The sequence below is a fragment of the Salmo salar genome, chromosome 25 (assembly GCF_965601325.2).
Source record: "Salmo salar chromosome 25, fSalSal1, whole genome shotgun sequence".
NCBI classification, from domain to species: Eukaryota; Metazoa; Chordata; class Actinopteri; order Salmoniformes; family Salmonidae; genus Salmo; species Salmo salar.
In genome coordinates this window covers 28,785,744-28,802,624 of record NC_138315.1, presented here as the reverse complement: position 1 = coordinate 28,802,624, position 16,881 = coordinate 28,785,744, and the positions used below count along the sequence as shown (strand labels likewise).

The 16,881-nt window shown below is 43.7% G+C and overlaps 1 protein-coding gene across 7 annotated transcripts in view; it reads left to right on the top strand.

Annotated features, from left to right (window-relative positions):
* The window catches only part of map4k4 (mitogen-activated protein kinase kinase kinase kinase 4), a 104,316-nt gene extending 88,234 nt beyond the window's left edge, over window positions 1-16,082 (top strand). For 6 of the 7 annotated variants that reach the window (XM_045707735.2, XM_014173828.3, XM_082969083.1 and 3 more), the window contains 9 exons: window positions 1,965-2,079; window positions 2,354-2,521; window positions 2,617-2,760; window positions 5,800-5,934; window positions 6,875-6,975; window positions 7,136-7,285; window positions 7,444-7,603; window positions 7,740-7,879; window positions 12,793-16,082. In XM_045707735.2, coding sequence (XP_045563691.1) covers window positions 1,965-2,079; window positions 2,354-2,521; window positions 2,617-2,760; window positions 5,800-5,934; window positions 6,875-6,975; window positions 7,136-7,285; window positions 7,444-7,603; window positions 7,740-7,879; window positions 12,793-12,876 — 1,197 coding nt within the window. In that variant the 3' untranslated portion in view covers window positions 12,877-16,082. Of the gene's footprint in view, window positions 1-1,964; window positions 2,080-2,353; window positions 2,761-5,799; window positions 5,935-6,874; window positions 6,976-7,135; window positions 7,286-7,443; window positions 7,604-7,739; window positions 7,880-12,792 lie in introns of those variants that run through there. The other variant, XM_082969084.1, reaches the window with a different exon arrangement.
* The last annotated feature ends 799 nt before the right edge of the window (window positions 16,083-16,881 follow it).

Sequence of the window (16,881 nt, the reverse complement as noted above, 5' to 3'; positions counted from 1 at the left end):
GTCTCTCTGGCCACCTAGAGGTTATGTCTCTCTGGCCACCTAGAGATTATCTCTCTCTGGCCACCTAGTGGTGTTCTCTCTCTCTCTCTCCCTTTCGCTCTCTGGCCAGCTAGTGGTGTTCTCTCGCTCTCTGGCCACCTAGAGGTTATCTCTCTCTGGCCACCTAGTGGTTATCTCTCTCTGGCCACCTAGTGGTTATCTCTCTCTGGCCACCTAGTGGTTATGTCTCTCTGGCCACCTAGTGGTTATCTCTCTCTGGCCACCTAGTGGTTATGTCTCTCTGGCCACCTAGTGGTTATGTCTCTCTGGCCACCTAGTGGTTATGTCTCTCTGGCCACCTAGTGGTTATGTCTCTCTGGCCACCTAGTGGTTATCTCTCTCTGGCCACCTAGTGGTTATCTCTCTCTGGCACCTAGTGGTTATGTCTCTCTGGCCACCTAGTGGTTATCTCTCTCTGGCCACCTAGTGGTTATGTCTCTCTGGCCACCTAGTGGTTATCTCTCTCTGGCCACCTAGTGGTTATGTCTCTCTGGCCACCTAGTGGTTATGTCTCTCTGGCCACCTAGTGGTTATCTCTCTCTGGCCACCTAGTGGTTATCTCTCTCTGGCCACCTAGTGGTTATGTCTCTCTGGCCACCTAGAGGTTATGTCTCTCTGGCCACCTAGAGATTATCTCTCTCTGGCCACCTAGTGGTTATCTCTCTCTGGCCACCTAGTGGTTATCTCTCTCTGGCCACCTAGAGGTTATCTCTCTCTGGCCACCTAGTGGTTATCTCTCTCTGGCCACCTAGTGGTTATCTCTCTCTGGCCACCTAGTGGTTATCTCTCTCTGGCCACCTAGTGGTTATCTCTCTCTGGCCACCTAGTGGTTATCTCTCTCTGGCCACCTAGTGGTTATCTCTCTCTGGCCACCTAGTGGTTATCTCTCTCTGGCCACCTAGTGGTTATCTCTCTCTGGCCACCTAGTGGTTATGTCTCTCTGGCCACCTAGTGGTTATGTCTCTCTGGCCACCTAGGTCTCTCTGGCCACCTAGTGGTTATGTCTCTCTGGCCACCTAGTGGTTATGTCTCTCTGGCCACCTAGAGGTTATCTCTCTCTGGCCACCTAGTGGTTATCTCTCTCTGGCCACCTAGTGGTTATGTCTCTCTGGCCACCTAGTGGTTATCTCTCTCTGGCCACCTAGTGGTTATGTCTCTCTGGCCACCTAGTGGTTATGTCTCTCTGGCCACCTAGTGGTTATGTCTCTCTGGCCACCTAGTGGTTATCTCTCTCTGGCCACCTAGTGGTGCTCTTGCTCTTTTTTTTTCTGAGTGCGACAACTAGTCTAGTTTCCTCCAAGCTCTGTAGATGTAGTGTTACTCCCCCCTAAAAAAATGTCTTATTTTGACCAAGTTTCTGGAATTTTACATAATTTCTTATTTTTTAGACTTTTTTTGGAGACTAGGTTGTGCTGGCTTACATATCCTTGGAGGCACATTTTGATTATTATTTGTGGCTTTTAGTCACCGATGATTAAAGACATCTCCAGAAACCCTTGTAGGACTAGGCTACAACATAGCATATTTCAGGAATGAACACAGGTCATTATTTTACCATGAAAAGCCATTCCTTGAGATATGTTTTTGTTCCTCAACCTTTGTTATTACCTGAACATTCCATCTGTTTTACCCACCACCATAGATACTTCTTGTTTTTGCCTGTTTCTCTTTCATTCACTGTGTGATTTTGTGAATTGTTTTTCCTGTACCTGATTTCTCTATGCTCCTTACACCTGCCCTAGTTTCTTAGTTCTGTATTTCATTTTTTTGTTTTGTGGTATTTATGGAGCTATGGGAAATGGTGTTTCATGTTTATACGTACACAAACTGCTGCCATTGTAGTCTTGGTCTAGGAGTTGGCTGGTAAGTCAATGACATAATGATTCTATATGTTTATATGTTGTTCTGTTCACCTGCTGCTCTAGAGCCATTCTTCCAGCAACAGCATGCAGAAACACAAGTCCTCCTCCTCCTTCACTCCCTTTATTGATCCACGCCTCCTCCAAGTCTCTCCATCCGGCGCCGCTCTCAATAACCTGGGTAAGCCCCTCTCACCAGCTCCCAGCCCTCTTATTGGGTGACCAGTCCCCATCAGCTGTATCTGAGGGGTTCTCTCCAGTGTCAACAAACCTTGTGTTAGTTTCTGAGGCAACACCAGAGAACACCCGTTTATTCCAAACAAATGTTATAGAAATGTAAACTAAATATACAACATTTATAGAAACGTATACTAAGTATATAGAACTGAATATATATGATAGTAATACATAATCAGCTTGTATTTCCAACTGAATCCCTTCCTTGTCCTCTGCAGCATTTGGGAACGACGCCAGGCTGGCGGAGGCACTGAGGGCGGACCCGTCACGTAAAGGCTCCGTGGTCAATGTAAACCCTGTCAACACACGACCACAAAGCGACACCCCAGAGATCCGCAAGTATAAGAAGAGGTTTAACTCTGAGATCCTGTGTGCTGCACTCTGGGGTGAGTGGTCACAATTATCTCTGCTATGTAGTTATCACAGTAATATCAGTCTTCACTACCAGGTGACAGCAATCTAAATGCAACACTGTGTGTAGGAGTGAACCTCCTGGTGGGGACAGAGAGTGGTCTGATGCTGCTGGACCGTAGCGGTCAGGGGAAGGTCTACCCCCTAATCAGCCGACGCCGCTTCCAACAGATGGACGTCCTAGAGGGACTCAACGTCCTGGTCACTATATCAGGTACACACACACAGTTACTATGCATAGATGGGAAAACAGACATTCAAACACGTGCGCGACACACACACACACACACACACACTATACATACACATTTACTACACGTACATGGCTAGGGCTGATTTCAAGGTTTTACTGCTAACCTACAAAGCATTGCATGGACTTGCTCCTACCTATCTCTCCGATTTGGTCCTGCCGTATATACCTACACATACGCTACGGTCACAAGATGCAGGCCTCCTTATTGTTCCTAGAATTTCTAAGCAAACAGCTGGAGGCAGGGCTTTATCCTATAGAGCTCCATTTTTATGGAATGGTCTGCCTACCCATGTGAGAGACGCAGACTCGGTCTCAACCTTTAAGTCTTTATTGAAGACTCATCTCTTCAGTGGGTCCTATGATTGAGTGTAGTCTGGCCCAGGAGTGTGAAGGTGAATGGAAAGGCACAGGAGCAACGAACCGCCCTTGCTGTCTCTGCCTGGCCGGTTCCCCTCTCTCCACTGGGATTCTCTGCCTCTAACCCTATTACAGGGGCTGAGTCACTGGCTTACTAGTGCTCTTCCATGCCGTCCCTAGGAAGGGTGCACCACTTGAGTGGGTTGAGTCACTGACGTGATCTTCCTGTCCGGGTTGGCGCCCCCCTCGGGTTCGTACCGTGGGGGAGATCTTCGTGGGCTATACTCAGCCTTGTCTCAGGGTAGTAAGTTGGTGGTTGAAGATATCCCTCTAGTGGTGTGGGGGCTGTGCTTCAGAAAAGTGGAATGGGTTATATCCTGCCTGGTTGGCCCTGTCCGGGGGTATCATTGGACGAGGCCACAGTGTCTCCCAACCCCTCCTGTCTCAGCCTCCAGTATCTATGCTGCAATAGTTTAGGTGTCGGGGGGCTAGGGTCAGGTTATATCGGATATACCAGATAACACTTATCCGGTGTCCTGTGTGAATTTAAGTATGCTCCCTCTAATTCTCTCTCTCTCCCCTCCCGGAGGACCTGAGCCCTGGGACCATGCCTCAGGACTACCTGTCCTGATGACTCCTTGCTGTCCCCAGTCCACCTGGTCGTGCTGCTGCTCCAGTTTTAACTGTTCTGTCTGCGGCTATGGAACCCTGACCTGTTCACCGGACGTGCTACCTTGTTCCGGACCTGCTGTTTTTGACTCTCTCTATCGCACCTGCTGTCTCGAACTCTGAATGCTCGGCAATGAAAAGCCAACTGACATTTACTCCTGAGGTGCTGACCTGTTGCATCCTCGACAACCACTGTGATTATTATTATTTGATCCTGCTGGTCATCTATGAACGTTTGAACATCTTGACCATGTTCTGTTAAAATCTCCACCAGGCACAGCCAGAAGAGGACTGGCCACCCCTCAGAGCCTGTTTCCTCTCTATGGAGGGTTCTATGGAGTTTTTCCTAGCCACTGTGCTTCTACATCTACATTGCTTGATGTTTGGGGTTTTAGGCTGGGTTTCTGTACAGCACTTTGTGACATCTGCTGATGTAAAAAGGGCTTTATAAATACATTTGATTGACTGATGGAAAAACAGACATGCACACAGACGTAAGGGGTCTAAGTGATCTCTCTGAGAACGTTCGTGCAAAGCAGACATAGTGTCTGGCTGTAGGTTCCTGCTTCTCTTTCCTGTGCTGTGGTCACATAATTGACTGTAGCAACCATCCAACGCTCGCTGGTCTGTGTCACCCAGTGTTGCGTCGGATGTCACAACAGACAGAGGAAATTGAGTAAATGACCAGTTAGTGTAGGACGTCATACGCTGAGTGTCCAAAACGTTAAGAACATGTTGACTCCAATGCTTCCCACAGCTCTGTCAAGTTGGCTCGATGTCCTTTGAGTGGTGGACCATTCTTGATACACACGGGAAACTGTTGAGTGTGAAAAACCCAGCAGCGTTGAAGTTGTTGATGCAAACCGGTGCGCCTTTTGTCTTACCCATTCACCCTCTGAATGGCACATGCACAATCCATGTCTAAATTGTCTCAAGGCTTAAATCCTTTATTGCATATCGCATGTCCACTGACACACACACACACACACACACACACACACACACACACACACACACACACACACACACACACACACACACACACACACACACACACACACACCACACACACACACACACACACACACACACACACACACACACACACACACACACACAAAGGTTTCCATGATGGAAACACACACAGACAGCAGTCTGATTGCAGTGTCATCTGTCAGTTTGATGTCATATTGCAATAAAGGAAGGAAAGGGTCCATGCTCATGAGACGTAGAGACAATTTGACATTTTGAAAAATACAGACACTGTCAGATCCTCTGTCCTAGTATCCATAATGTCAATCACAATTGAAACAAATAATTCAATACTTGGGGAAAACTCCAATAACTCCATCATTCTCTACATGACCAATAGTATGTAGATACCTGCTCGTCGAACATCTCATTCCAAAATCATGTCATATGGAGTTGGTCCATATTCTGGGAAGGCTTTACACTAGATGTTGGAACATTGCTGCGGGGACTTGCATCCATTCAGCCTCGAGCATTAGTGAGGTTGGGAACTGATGTTGGGCGATTGGGCTGGCTCGCAGTCGGCGTTCCAATTCATCCTAAAGGTGTTCGATGAGGTTGAGGTCATGGCTCTGTGCAGGCCAGTCAAGTTCTTCAACACCGATCTCGACAAAAAATGTCTGTATGGACCAAGCTTTGTGCACAGGGGCATTGTCATACTGAAACAGGAAAGGGCCTTCCCCAAACTGTTGCTACAAAGTTGGAAACACAGAACCATCTAGAATGTCACTGTATGCTGTAGTGTTAAGATTTCCCTTCACTGAACTAAACTAAGGGGCCTTGCCCGAACCATGAAAAACAGCCCCAGACCATTATTCCTCCTCCACTAAACTTTACCTATGGGAAACTTCACCCCGTGCCATTACATTTAGATACTGTATCGTAGGTGCATTGTAGGTACCCAGACCCTTGACTATTCCTCTTGTCTGACCCTGTCCCGTGCAGGCAAGAAAAACAAGCTGCGTGTTTACTATCTGTCCTGGCTGAGGAACAAGATCCTGCACAACGACCCTGAGGTGGAGAAGAAACAGGGCTGGGTCACTGTGGGAGACCTGGAGGGCGCTGTGCACTACAAAGTTGGTATGCTCCATCTTCAACAAGCATCTGGCCAGTAGGGTTAAACGGATGCGACGTTATGATGTGGGGAGAAAATTCATTTTTTTAGGACAGTTTTTTATAGAAATTGATGTTATGGTCATGTGTCTGCACAACATGTTTAGGAACCACCAAAGACTGTTGATTTTTCATATGACCCTCCAAATGAACCAAACAATGTCTTCTCCCAGTTGGTCTTCATCCACTATGTTGGAATCACTATCTTAAAGACAGCCAGAGTAGGGTGCATAATACACTGGCGCAGCACGTCATGTCATGACTGCAACATGGAAGAGAAAAAGTCCAGAGTTTTGTAATGATAGGTACATCAACTTCCTGGAAGAAACTAGACCAGAATGTTCTGTCTCACGTTCCGTCTCCCCAGATTAGTGATGTCACAGGGCAAAGTCCTGAATTTGCTGTTGGAAACTCTGGCTCTCTGTCAGAGCTGTCAGTCAGGCCATCTATGTTCTGCCCATGAGTTTAAGCCATAGAATCGTATATATTTTTTTGTGGGAAAGTACACAATTGTTTCCTAATACGAAATACCCTCGGTCTACCCAGCGAACGCCATGTCCCAATTCTGTCACTTCTCAGAGTAAGATAATAAGACTGTAATATTATGTCAGCTAAAAGTATTTTGGTAGAATTACATTTCCTACTAATAATAGTACTGGGACAGAGAACTTAAAAACAGTAAGACTGCTGAACAATTAATCAAATTACCCCCCCCCCCCCCCCCCTTTTTTTCTTTTTTCTTAAAATTGCATTGCTTGCACACATTTCACGTTCAGCACGTGGCAAATAAAATTTGATTTGATTTTGATACTGTCATTAAAAGTCTTGAGGATGCTCTGAACTAACCCTGTCAGTTGGTGCCTCTTATGACATCTTCCTCATGTATCCACACTGTTTTATTTCCCAGTGAAATACGAGAGGATCAAGTTTTTGGTTCTGGCCCTGAAGAACTCGGTGGAGGTCTATGCATGGGCACCGAAGCCCTACCACAAGTTCATGGCTTTCAAGGTGAACATTAAGGAAACCTAAGACACCTATGGGAGCTAGTCACTTCCATCTATTCAATCAGTTATGCAGCTATTGTGAATTGTTATGACAATCATACAATGACACACACACACACACTACTGTATGTGAATGACCTTTGCCCCCTGGTTGACCCCTGCAGTCGTTTGGTGACCTGGTGCACAAGCCCCTGCTGGTTGACCTGACGGTGGAGGAAGGTCAGAGATTAAAGGTCATCTATGGCTCCAGTAACGGATTTCATGCCGTCGACGTGGACTCGGGGGCAGTCTACGACATCTACCTGCCCACCCATGTAAAAAACACACTAGTGTCTATGTAACCTCTCCTCCCTCATCCCCTTCTCTTCTTCCTCTATTTTTCCAAGGATAACTTCACTATTGAATTAACATTATTGAATTAACATGGTTCCCCCTCTTTCTCTCTCCCTTCTCCCTCTGTCTCCCTCTGTAGATCCAGACCAGTATCCAGTCCCATGCCATCATCATCCTGCCCAACACAGATGGAATTGAGCTGCTAGTGTGTTACGAGGACGAGGGTGTCTATGTCAACACCTATGGACGCATCACCAAGGACGTGGTGCTGCAGTGGGGCGAGATGCCCACTTCTGTGGGTAGGTGGAGACACACACACGTACAAATACACATACACACTCACACAATAGGTCCTTAAATGAAGTGTTTGAACATGTTAACTCGGTTGTCATACCACCCACTCACCCCCGTCCCCCTCTTTGTCTTTTTCTGTAGCCTACATCCGTTCTAACCAGATCATGGGCTGGGGGGAGAAGGCCATAGAGATCAGGTCTGTGGAGACCGGACACCTGGACGGGGTCTTCATGCACAAGAGAGCCCAGAGACTCAAGTTCCTGTGTGAGAGGAATGACAAGGTTAGACCCCTAGACACATGCACATACCAGTGTTTCCTTTAGACGGTAATAACCGGCTTTTGTCCGATACAAAAAAATAGAAAATCAGATAAATAAACTAAAAATGTAACTTAGACCTACTGGTTGTATGAATTTGGGATCTACCGGCTCTATTCTGAGCACCGTGGGTGAACGCCCTAATAAAGTTACACACCAATTTGTATGGGTCCGGTAAATTTCTCAAATGTCCGTTAAATTGAAATGTTGCCTGTCAAATGTCCGGCGCCACATTTTCCTAACGGATACCCTGGCACGTACACACACACACCACACACATACACTTGGAGGTACTCTACCTAGGTTGAGGGCTGTTTACACTAATAACTATGTTCCTCTCAGAGCTCTGTCTCCTGTTAGTGTGTCACAAAGCGCTGACTCATCCTGTGTCCCAAGCAGACTCGGGACCCCATTCACTGAGTCTGTCAATCGATCAATCATTCCATTGAAACATAGGGTATTTTTAGACAGACAGCAATTAGGCTAAAGTGGCCATCAAAGCTAGTTTCTGACCCTTCACTCTCCTTTGTTGACTAGTGGAGTAGGCAGAGTAATGCACAGCTATACACCAACTATACCCCCTGCTTCATTAAGAATGGCAAAATAAGGTTTTTGGTGCCTTTTTTGTATTTCATGTTTGATAACCTTTTAGCCTCTGTTGGATTTCTGTTATACACTCCAATTAAGAACTAGCTAGTATGTTAGATGAGTGGGACCAACCACAAAGCAGAAGCAGCTAAAGTGGTGGAGAGAGCTAGTCTAGCCGTAGTTTCCCCATTTCCTATAGTCTCTCACTGATGGGAAAGATGTACAGACATGTGAGGTTGAAAAAACTCCCAAGGCACTAGTTATAAAATCCCAAAATCATTTTTAGTTCTATATCTGGTAGAAATTAATATTTTTTTACTTTTTATTTAACTAGGCAAGTCACACAATTCTTATTTACAATGACGGCCTACACCGGCCAAACCCAGGCAACGCTGGGCGATACGCACGAAAGCGTATTTCTCTCAAATTTTGTGCACAAATTTGTTTACATTCCTGTTATGAGCATTTCTCCTTTGCCAAGATAATCCATCCACCTGACAGGTGTGGCACATCAAGAAGCTGATTCAACAGCATGATCATTACACAGATAAAAGGACAATAAAAAGTCACTCTAAAATGTGCAGTTTTGTCACACAACACAATGCAACAGATTTCTAAATGTTTGAGGGAGCGTGCAATTGGCATGCTGACTGCAGGAATGTCCGCCAGAGCTGTTGACAGAGAATTGAATGTTCATTCCCCAACATAAGCCACCTCCAACGCAGCTTTAGAGAATTTGGCAGTACGTCCAACTGGCCTCCCAACCGCAGACCACGTATATGGCATCTTGTGTGCGAGCGGTTTGTGAACAGAGTGCCCCATGGTGGTGGTGGGGTTATGGTATGGGCAGGCATAAACTGCGGACAATGAACACAATTGCGTTTTATCTATTGGCAATTTGAATGCACAAAAATACTGCAACGAGATTGAGGCCCACTTTTTATTAAGGTATCTGTGACCAACAGATGCATATCTGTATGCCCAGTAATGTGAAATCCATAGATTGGGGCCTAATTAATTGATTTCACTTTATTTATTTTAATACACATGCCATGTTTTAATTGTCCAGATGTTCCCATAACATTAATCCAGCGTTGTGGGGACATTGTAGTCATGTACAGTCCGTTTCCTGCAGGCTTAGGTGTTTTTCTCCAGTGTTTCTGCATTGCTACTCTACTTTGCAGTACCAGTCAAAAGTTTGGACACACCTACTCATTCAAGGGTTTTTCTTTATTTTTATTATTTTCTACATTGTAGAATAATAGTGAAGACATCAAAACTATGAAATAACACATGGAATCATGTAGTAATCCAAAAATTGTTAAACAAATCAAAATATATTTTAGATTCTTCAAAGTAGCCACCCCTTGACTTGATGACAGCGTTGCATACTCTCAACCAGCTTCATGAGGAATGCTTTTCCAACAGTCTAAAAGAAGTTCCCACATATGCTGAGCAGTTGTTGGCTGCTTTTCCTTCACTCTGCGGTCCAACTCATCCAAACCATCTCAATTGGGTCGAGGTCAGGGATTGTGGAGGCCAGGTCATCTGATGCAGCACCATCACTCTCTTTCTTGGTCAAACAGCCCTTACACAACCTGGAGGTGTGTTCTGGGTCATTGTCTTGTTGAAAAACGGCGGCCCCGTGCTGTGAGTTTGTGTGGCCTAACACTTCGCGACTAAGCCGTTGTTGCTCTTAGACGTTTCCACTTCACAATAACAGCACGTACAGTTGACCGGGGAAGCTCTAGTGGGGCAGACATTTGACTTGTTGGAAAGGTGGCATCCTATGACGGTGCCACGTTGAAAGTCACTGAGCTCTTCAGTAAGGCCATTCTATTGCCAATGTTTGTCTTTGGAGATTGTGTGGCTGGGTGCTCGATTCTATACACCTGTCAGCAATGGATGTGGTTGAAATAGCTGAATCCACTCATTTGAAGGAATGTCCACATACCTTTGTATTATAGTGTATATACTGTTGGGAAGTTGTTAGACTTCTTGATGTTTGATATAGCTAGGGCTTTACCATACATTGTTTGGGTTGTATTACTGACTGCTTATACAGGAATTCTCTGCATGGTTGTCACTATTGTTTTCTTATGATTAGATTTTTACCTTTTATTTATACAGGTTTTTCTCATTGACATAACATCTCTTTTCCAAGAGAGACCTGGTCCAATAGCAGCAGGGGGAGCAACGTTTCAGCCAAAGCAACTTACATACACTAACACAACATTAAACACAACTATAAACACACATACAGTACAACAAAAACATTTTACGCTAAAAACACGAGTCTTGACTAAAAACAGCTAGCCTAAAAACAATTACACTCTTCTATGATATATACATCGATCAAGTGTTTAAACTCCACCAACGAAACTACATCATCACATTTTAAAGAGAATTCCAGGACCACGGAGCTAAGTAACTAAAACAATTTCTACCATGACCTGTTCTAATTTTTGGTACTGTTAGAAGCAAATGAGAATGGGACCGTAATTGATATTTATTTACCGACCTGACTAAAAAGAACAGGCATTTTATCCAATATGGCCTTATAAATCAGTGTATACTAGTGTTTAAGCCTACGCTAGGTCAATGATGACCAGCCAACAGCGCTGTAGAGATCACAATGATGTGTTAGACGTTTTTGATTTGTAATGAACTTGATTTTATTTATTTTTTATTTTTATTTGGATCTCTTTTAGTCCCCATTTGGATTAATCTTCCATGAGTCCTTAAACATTAAAATACAATTTATTATACGAACACTTTTTCACATATAACACACTATTACAAACATACATAATATACTAACATAATGACCCAATAAATACTCATAAAAAATATTGATTGTTCATCTACTATAGTCCAATCTATTCCTAGTATTTACGGAATGTCTGTCTCTTACCAACTGAATACCATTGTGAATAGAACTTGGCCGTTTTAAATGATGTATATTATGAAATAAAATAAGCATGTTTTTTTCAATTATCTTGTCGATTGATGACCAACCAAGGACATTGCGCATGACTGCAACAGAAGAACCATATCTCCACCTTAAAACAATCCTTGCTGCTTTGTTCTGTGCATTTCGCAGCCTCCTAACTTCACTTGATGATGCATTTCCCCAGACCACAGAACAGTAGTTCACCTGACTCTCAATTAATGCTTGTGTTATTTGGTGAATAATTTTTCCTGGTAAATATTTAGCTATCCTTCTGATTATGCATGCTGTTTTAATATTTTTTTTACATAGATGAGTTATTTGAGACGACCACGATAAGCAGTTGTCTAGCTGCACTGCCAATAGTTTGGTTTCTGCCACTTCTTCAATTAGTACTCCTCCCATACTTAATTGTATCCCATGCTGTTTTGGCCTTTTCCTAGTGGAACAGACCAACACAACTTTGGTTTTCTTGGAGTTTAAAACAAGTTTGTTTTGGCAAACCCACTCCCTGATATTCTCCAAATCTCCTTGTAAAGCTGTTGAACCGATTGTCTTGCTGCATAAATTGTATTATCATCTGCAAATATAGTAGCTTGAGTTTCAGCTAAGGCATAGGGAAGGTCGTTGGTATATATTAAATAAAGAAGTGGCCCAAGGCAGCTGCCCTGCAGTATTCCACAGTTTAACACATGAGGGGGGAAAAAATTTACTTGAGGGCTGCATGATACACTTATCATCAACCCACACACCCAAATATTTGTACACTTTAACTTGCTCTATAGTATGTCCAGCCAATGTAGCAATGACATGATTAGTAACATGCCTGGCATTTGAAAATACCATGCATTTTGTTTTACTTGAATTTAGAACCAGCTTTAAATCATACAGATTATGTTGTATGATGTTAACTGCTCTTTGGGCATTTTCAAAAGCCAAAGATAAACTACTACCACTTGAATAAAGAACAGTATAATTTGCATAAAAATGAACATCCGCTGTTTCATCCGCTGTTTCAAGATCCCCAATGTTGTTGATATACAAAATGAACAACAGTGGGCCCAAAATAGAACCTTGCGGAACACCTGAGCACACCTCTATGGATTTACAACCATCCGCCATTACACATTGTGTACGAAATACTAACATGACAACACACGTCTTGATTTCCTTTGTTACAATGGATCAGTGATTGTAAATGACTCAATCAGAAAAACATGATGGTCGTATGCATCTCTGTGTAAGAAGTTCGCCCCTACCTTTATGATGTATCACTGATGATGTGTCACTGATTAGTTTCGTTATTTATTGACTTGTTTGTGTGTGCTTCCATCTGCAGGTGTTCTTTGCCTCGGTGCGGTCCGGAGGAGCCAGCCAGGTGTACTTTATGACCCTGGGGCGTACCTCTCTGCTCAGCTGGTAGAGAAAGACCATGCCCCCTCTACACTGGAAACCAACCAACCGCGTTTTACCCAACGTTCAGTGATGCCAATGGACAAAAGCCAACCATCTCCGTCTTAGCTACGACCTTCGACCCAGAGCGTCATGTTATATTGAGGATACATACAACATCCAGATGCCGTCTCCCCAGCAGTGAATACCAGATATGAGAATTGTTAAAAATTAAGTTAATTGATTATAAAACAACAAAAATAAAGGGGTGAACGGTTTGCCCCGCTGTGGTGCTCAACTGATTGTGGACACGTCTGTGCGGGGTTGTTGCCCTGAACACCTGTGACCTCTGTGTGTGTCGTTCCTAGTTACTGACTGTGCTGTGGGCTTGAAGTTTACTAACTACTCTCTGCATCTTCTGCTCGTATTTCAGGAACCCCCCTCCACCCCACCCCTTTCCATAGCGAGGGAGGAGCAGGGGTGGCGCATACAGTGTTAATGCTACAGTAGTGTATGTAAACGTATTTCTGTTTGGTACAATGATTGCTGACTGCAAGGGGGGGGGGGGGGGGTTTGAAGCATGGAGGAGGCAGGAATAGAGAAGCCTAGCAAGAGAGCCCCAATTTGTTCTATGCCATGATAACAGAAGGTGGAAGGGGCCAAGGCGTTTTACCGTAAATCTGGTAGTATCTGAGAGGACTCTGTGTGTTGATAGAGTTAAGACAGCTACAGTATTTTAATGGGCAGGGTCAAAGAAAGGGATTTTATCCAGATGGACTTCAGACTAGTATTTTTTATTATAAATTCCCTAAAAAAAGTGAAACTATGTGGAGTTAATATTTCTTTTACCTTATTTTCTAAAATCACATTTGCACAGTCTCCAGTTTGCTTTATTTTATTCCAACCCACAACACATTGAAGTGTTTTAGGAGTTAGAGAGAGTGGGTGGGTTAGATAAAGGAAACAATGTCTATGTATAATAAAATGTAATTTAATCTCATCCATAGTTTCAATGGTCATGGTAGTGGATCCCTCGGTGATCCGGCTTGGACCATCAGAGGGTCCAGGATGGAGGACATGGTCCTGATGTGAATAGACAGATATAATAAAAGAGAGTGGAGGAGAAGGGTAAGGTGATAGTATTGTGTGTGTGTGTGTGTGTGTGTGTGTGTGTGTGTGTGTGTGTGTGTGTGTGTGTGTGTGTGTGTGTGTGTGTGTGTGTGTGTGTGTGTGTGTGTGTGTGTGTGTGTGTGTGTGTGTGTGTGTGTGTGTGTGTGTGTGTGTGTGGTTGTAAAAGGGCCAATAGATGAGAGAGGAGGGGTGTTGATGTACGTTTTTGTAGCAGAAAAGTTACACATGGTCAGCACAACTCAATGGACTCCTAGTCAGTGGATAGAACAAAACGGTGGTGTTTTATTGTTCTTCTGATATTTCAGCTTTTTGTTTTTCATTTGTATCTTTTCATGAATGCAGTGCACTAAGTGTCAAGAATGTAGAAAGAAGTATACTGTGTGGTGGTCAAAGGCATGAGACTTTTATTTGTGTTCCTTGTCACAAGTGATTGTGACATGATTTCGATGTTCAGTTTCAAAGTAACACAAGTGAACACTAAATGATGGCGCCTCTATTAAAGATGTTGATTTTCCTTTCACAAACTCAATGTTTTAAAGTGCATCAGCGCTGGAGAGGGAGCAGCTCTGAGTTGAGATGTTGCTAGGCTATAGTAGTTTTCTGTGGGGCCAGTATGCTCACAGTAGCCTAATCAACCTTATTCACCAACAGGGCTTAGTCCTCAGTGTAACTGTAAACAACATGACCACGCTTAGCTAAGTCGTCTTGAGCGCGGTACGTTTGTCCATCTTGTGCAATGTCAGCTTATCAATCAATGGAAGGCAATACAATACAAAACAACTTGTTTGAAATCAGAGGAGAGCAGTCTGGTCACCAGGAGCCAGAGCACAGGTGACCTGACCGTTGTGATTCTACAGCTCTCGTCTGAAGGTGTTCATGACGGAAACCCACTTTGGGCAGAATCCTTTTTTTTCACTGTTAAAGGGTATAGTCTGTACAGATATGTGAAGAAGACTATTCAATGAACTGCAATATCCCCTGCTACGGCTCTCCCACAACAGTGGACCTAACCTTCGTTCACCATGGCGACAAACAACAACTTCAACAACAGGCTATTATCTTGGAGGATTTTCCTAGTTTTCCCACAGAACACAACTGTGTTTTAATGGTGGGGATGGATCAAAGCTATTTCACCAAAGGGGACAGACTCTGTACACTGACTATGTATCTGACAGTGGGTCAATGATCTCTGAGTTGGGTCTTTCTCGTACTAACAGTCATGTCATTCTGTGTGTAGAGCTGTGGGAAAGGCATTGCAAATTACATGTCACAGAATTGTTTCACAAGCCAACTTCTTGTAAAAAGAAACCAGTTTGAAGAGCGAACCCCAATGCTGTATGTGTGTGTTTAATAGCCTCCCAATGCTGACCCACTATGTCTTTCTGGTTGCATCAAGGCCTTCATGAGTGGCATAAGTTACTTTATTAAGATTATGGTTATTGATATTCTTATTAATGGAAAACATTTAAACATTTTTGCAATCTGAAAAGCAGTCGCTTGCTGATTTAACGTTTTAAAAAAGTGCTAAGATGGCAACATTAAATGTTTAAAAAAAAAATTACAAAACCACTTCGTTGATCTCACTTGAAGAAATTTGTATTCTTAAGTTTTAACTTGGTTAAGAAGCTTAATAATGGTTTCTGTAAGTTTATGTACTCTGCAGTGGTTGAATATTATAATGCTCACGTTAGGTTGAGAAAATTAAAATGTTTACAGAGGCAATGTTTTGTTACACTAATGTGCATCATAATATTTATGTTTGATTCTGTTTTTTTTTTTTGGCTTGTTTTGTATTGAACGTTATTTTAGTCAATAATCCTAAATGATGCCAGTCTCTCTCAAATAACCAACCCACAACACAATAAAGAATACACATGCAATATTTAATTTTCCAGATGTTCCTGTAACATTAATCCAGCGTTGTGGGGACATTGTAGTGATGTACAGTCCGTTTCCTGCAGGCTTGGATGTCAGTCAGGCTTGGGTGTTTTTCTCCAGTGTTTCTGCCATGCTACTCTAATTTATGTCCTCTCTGTGTATGACAGGAAGTCCTGTATTTTCCTCAAGGTTTTTTTTCTTTGAATAAACTAAAGTAATTTAAAGACATTCTGGAGTATATTTCTCTACATCATTTTCCCAGGTTTGCCTGTTGGTCACCCCTTTGCAGCTATAACAGCCTCCACTCTTCTGGGAAGGCTTTACACTAGATGTTGGAACATTGCTGCGGGGACTTGCTTACATTCAGCCACAAGAGCAATAGTGAGGTCGGGCACTGTTGGGCGATTGGGCTGGCTCGCAGTCTGCATTCCAATTCATCCCAAAGGTGTTTGATGGGGTTGAGGTCAGGGCACTGTGCAGGCCAGTCAAGTTCTTCCACACCAATCTCAACAAACCATTTTTGTATGGACCTCACTTTGTGCATGGGGGCATTGTCATGCTGAAACAGGAAAGGGCTTTCCCCAAACTGTTGCCGCAAAGTCGGAAGCACATAATCGTCTAGAATGTTATTGTATGCTGAAGCGTTAAGATTTCCCTTCACTGGAACTAAGGGGCCTAGCTCGAACCATGAAAAACAGCCCCAGAACATTATTCCTCGTCCACCAAACTTTACAGTTGGCACTATGCATTGGAGCAGGTAGCGTTCTCCTGGCATCCGCCAAACTCAGATTCGTCCGTCGGACTGCCAGATGGTGCATTTTTGATTTGAAGCGTGATTCATCCCTCCAGAGAACACATTTCCATTGCTCCAGAGTTCAATGGCAGCGAGCTTTACACCACTCCAGCCAACACTTGGCAATGCGCGTGGTGATCTTAGGCTTGTGTGCGGCTGCTCTGCCATGGAAACCCATTTCATGAAGCTCCCGACGAACAGTTCTTGTGCTGACGTTGCTTCCAGAGGAAGTTT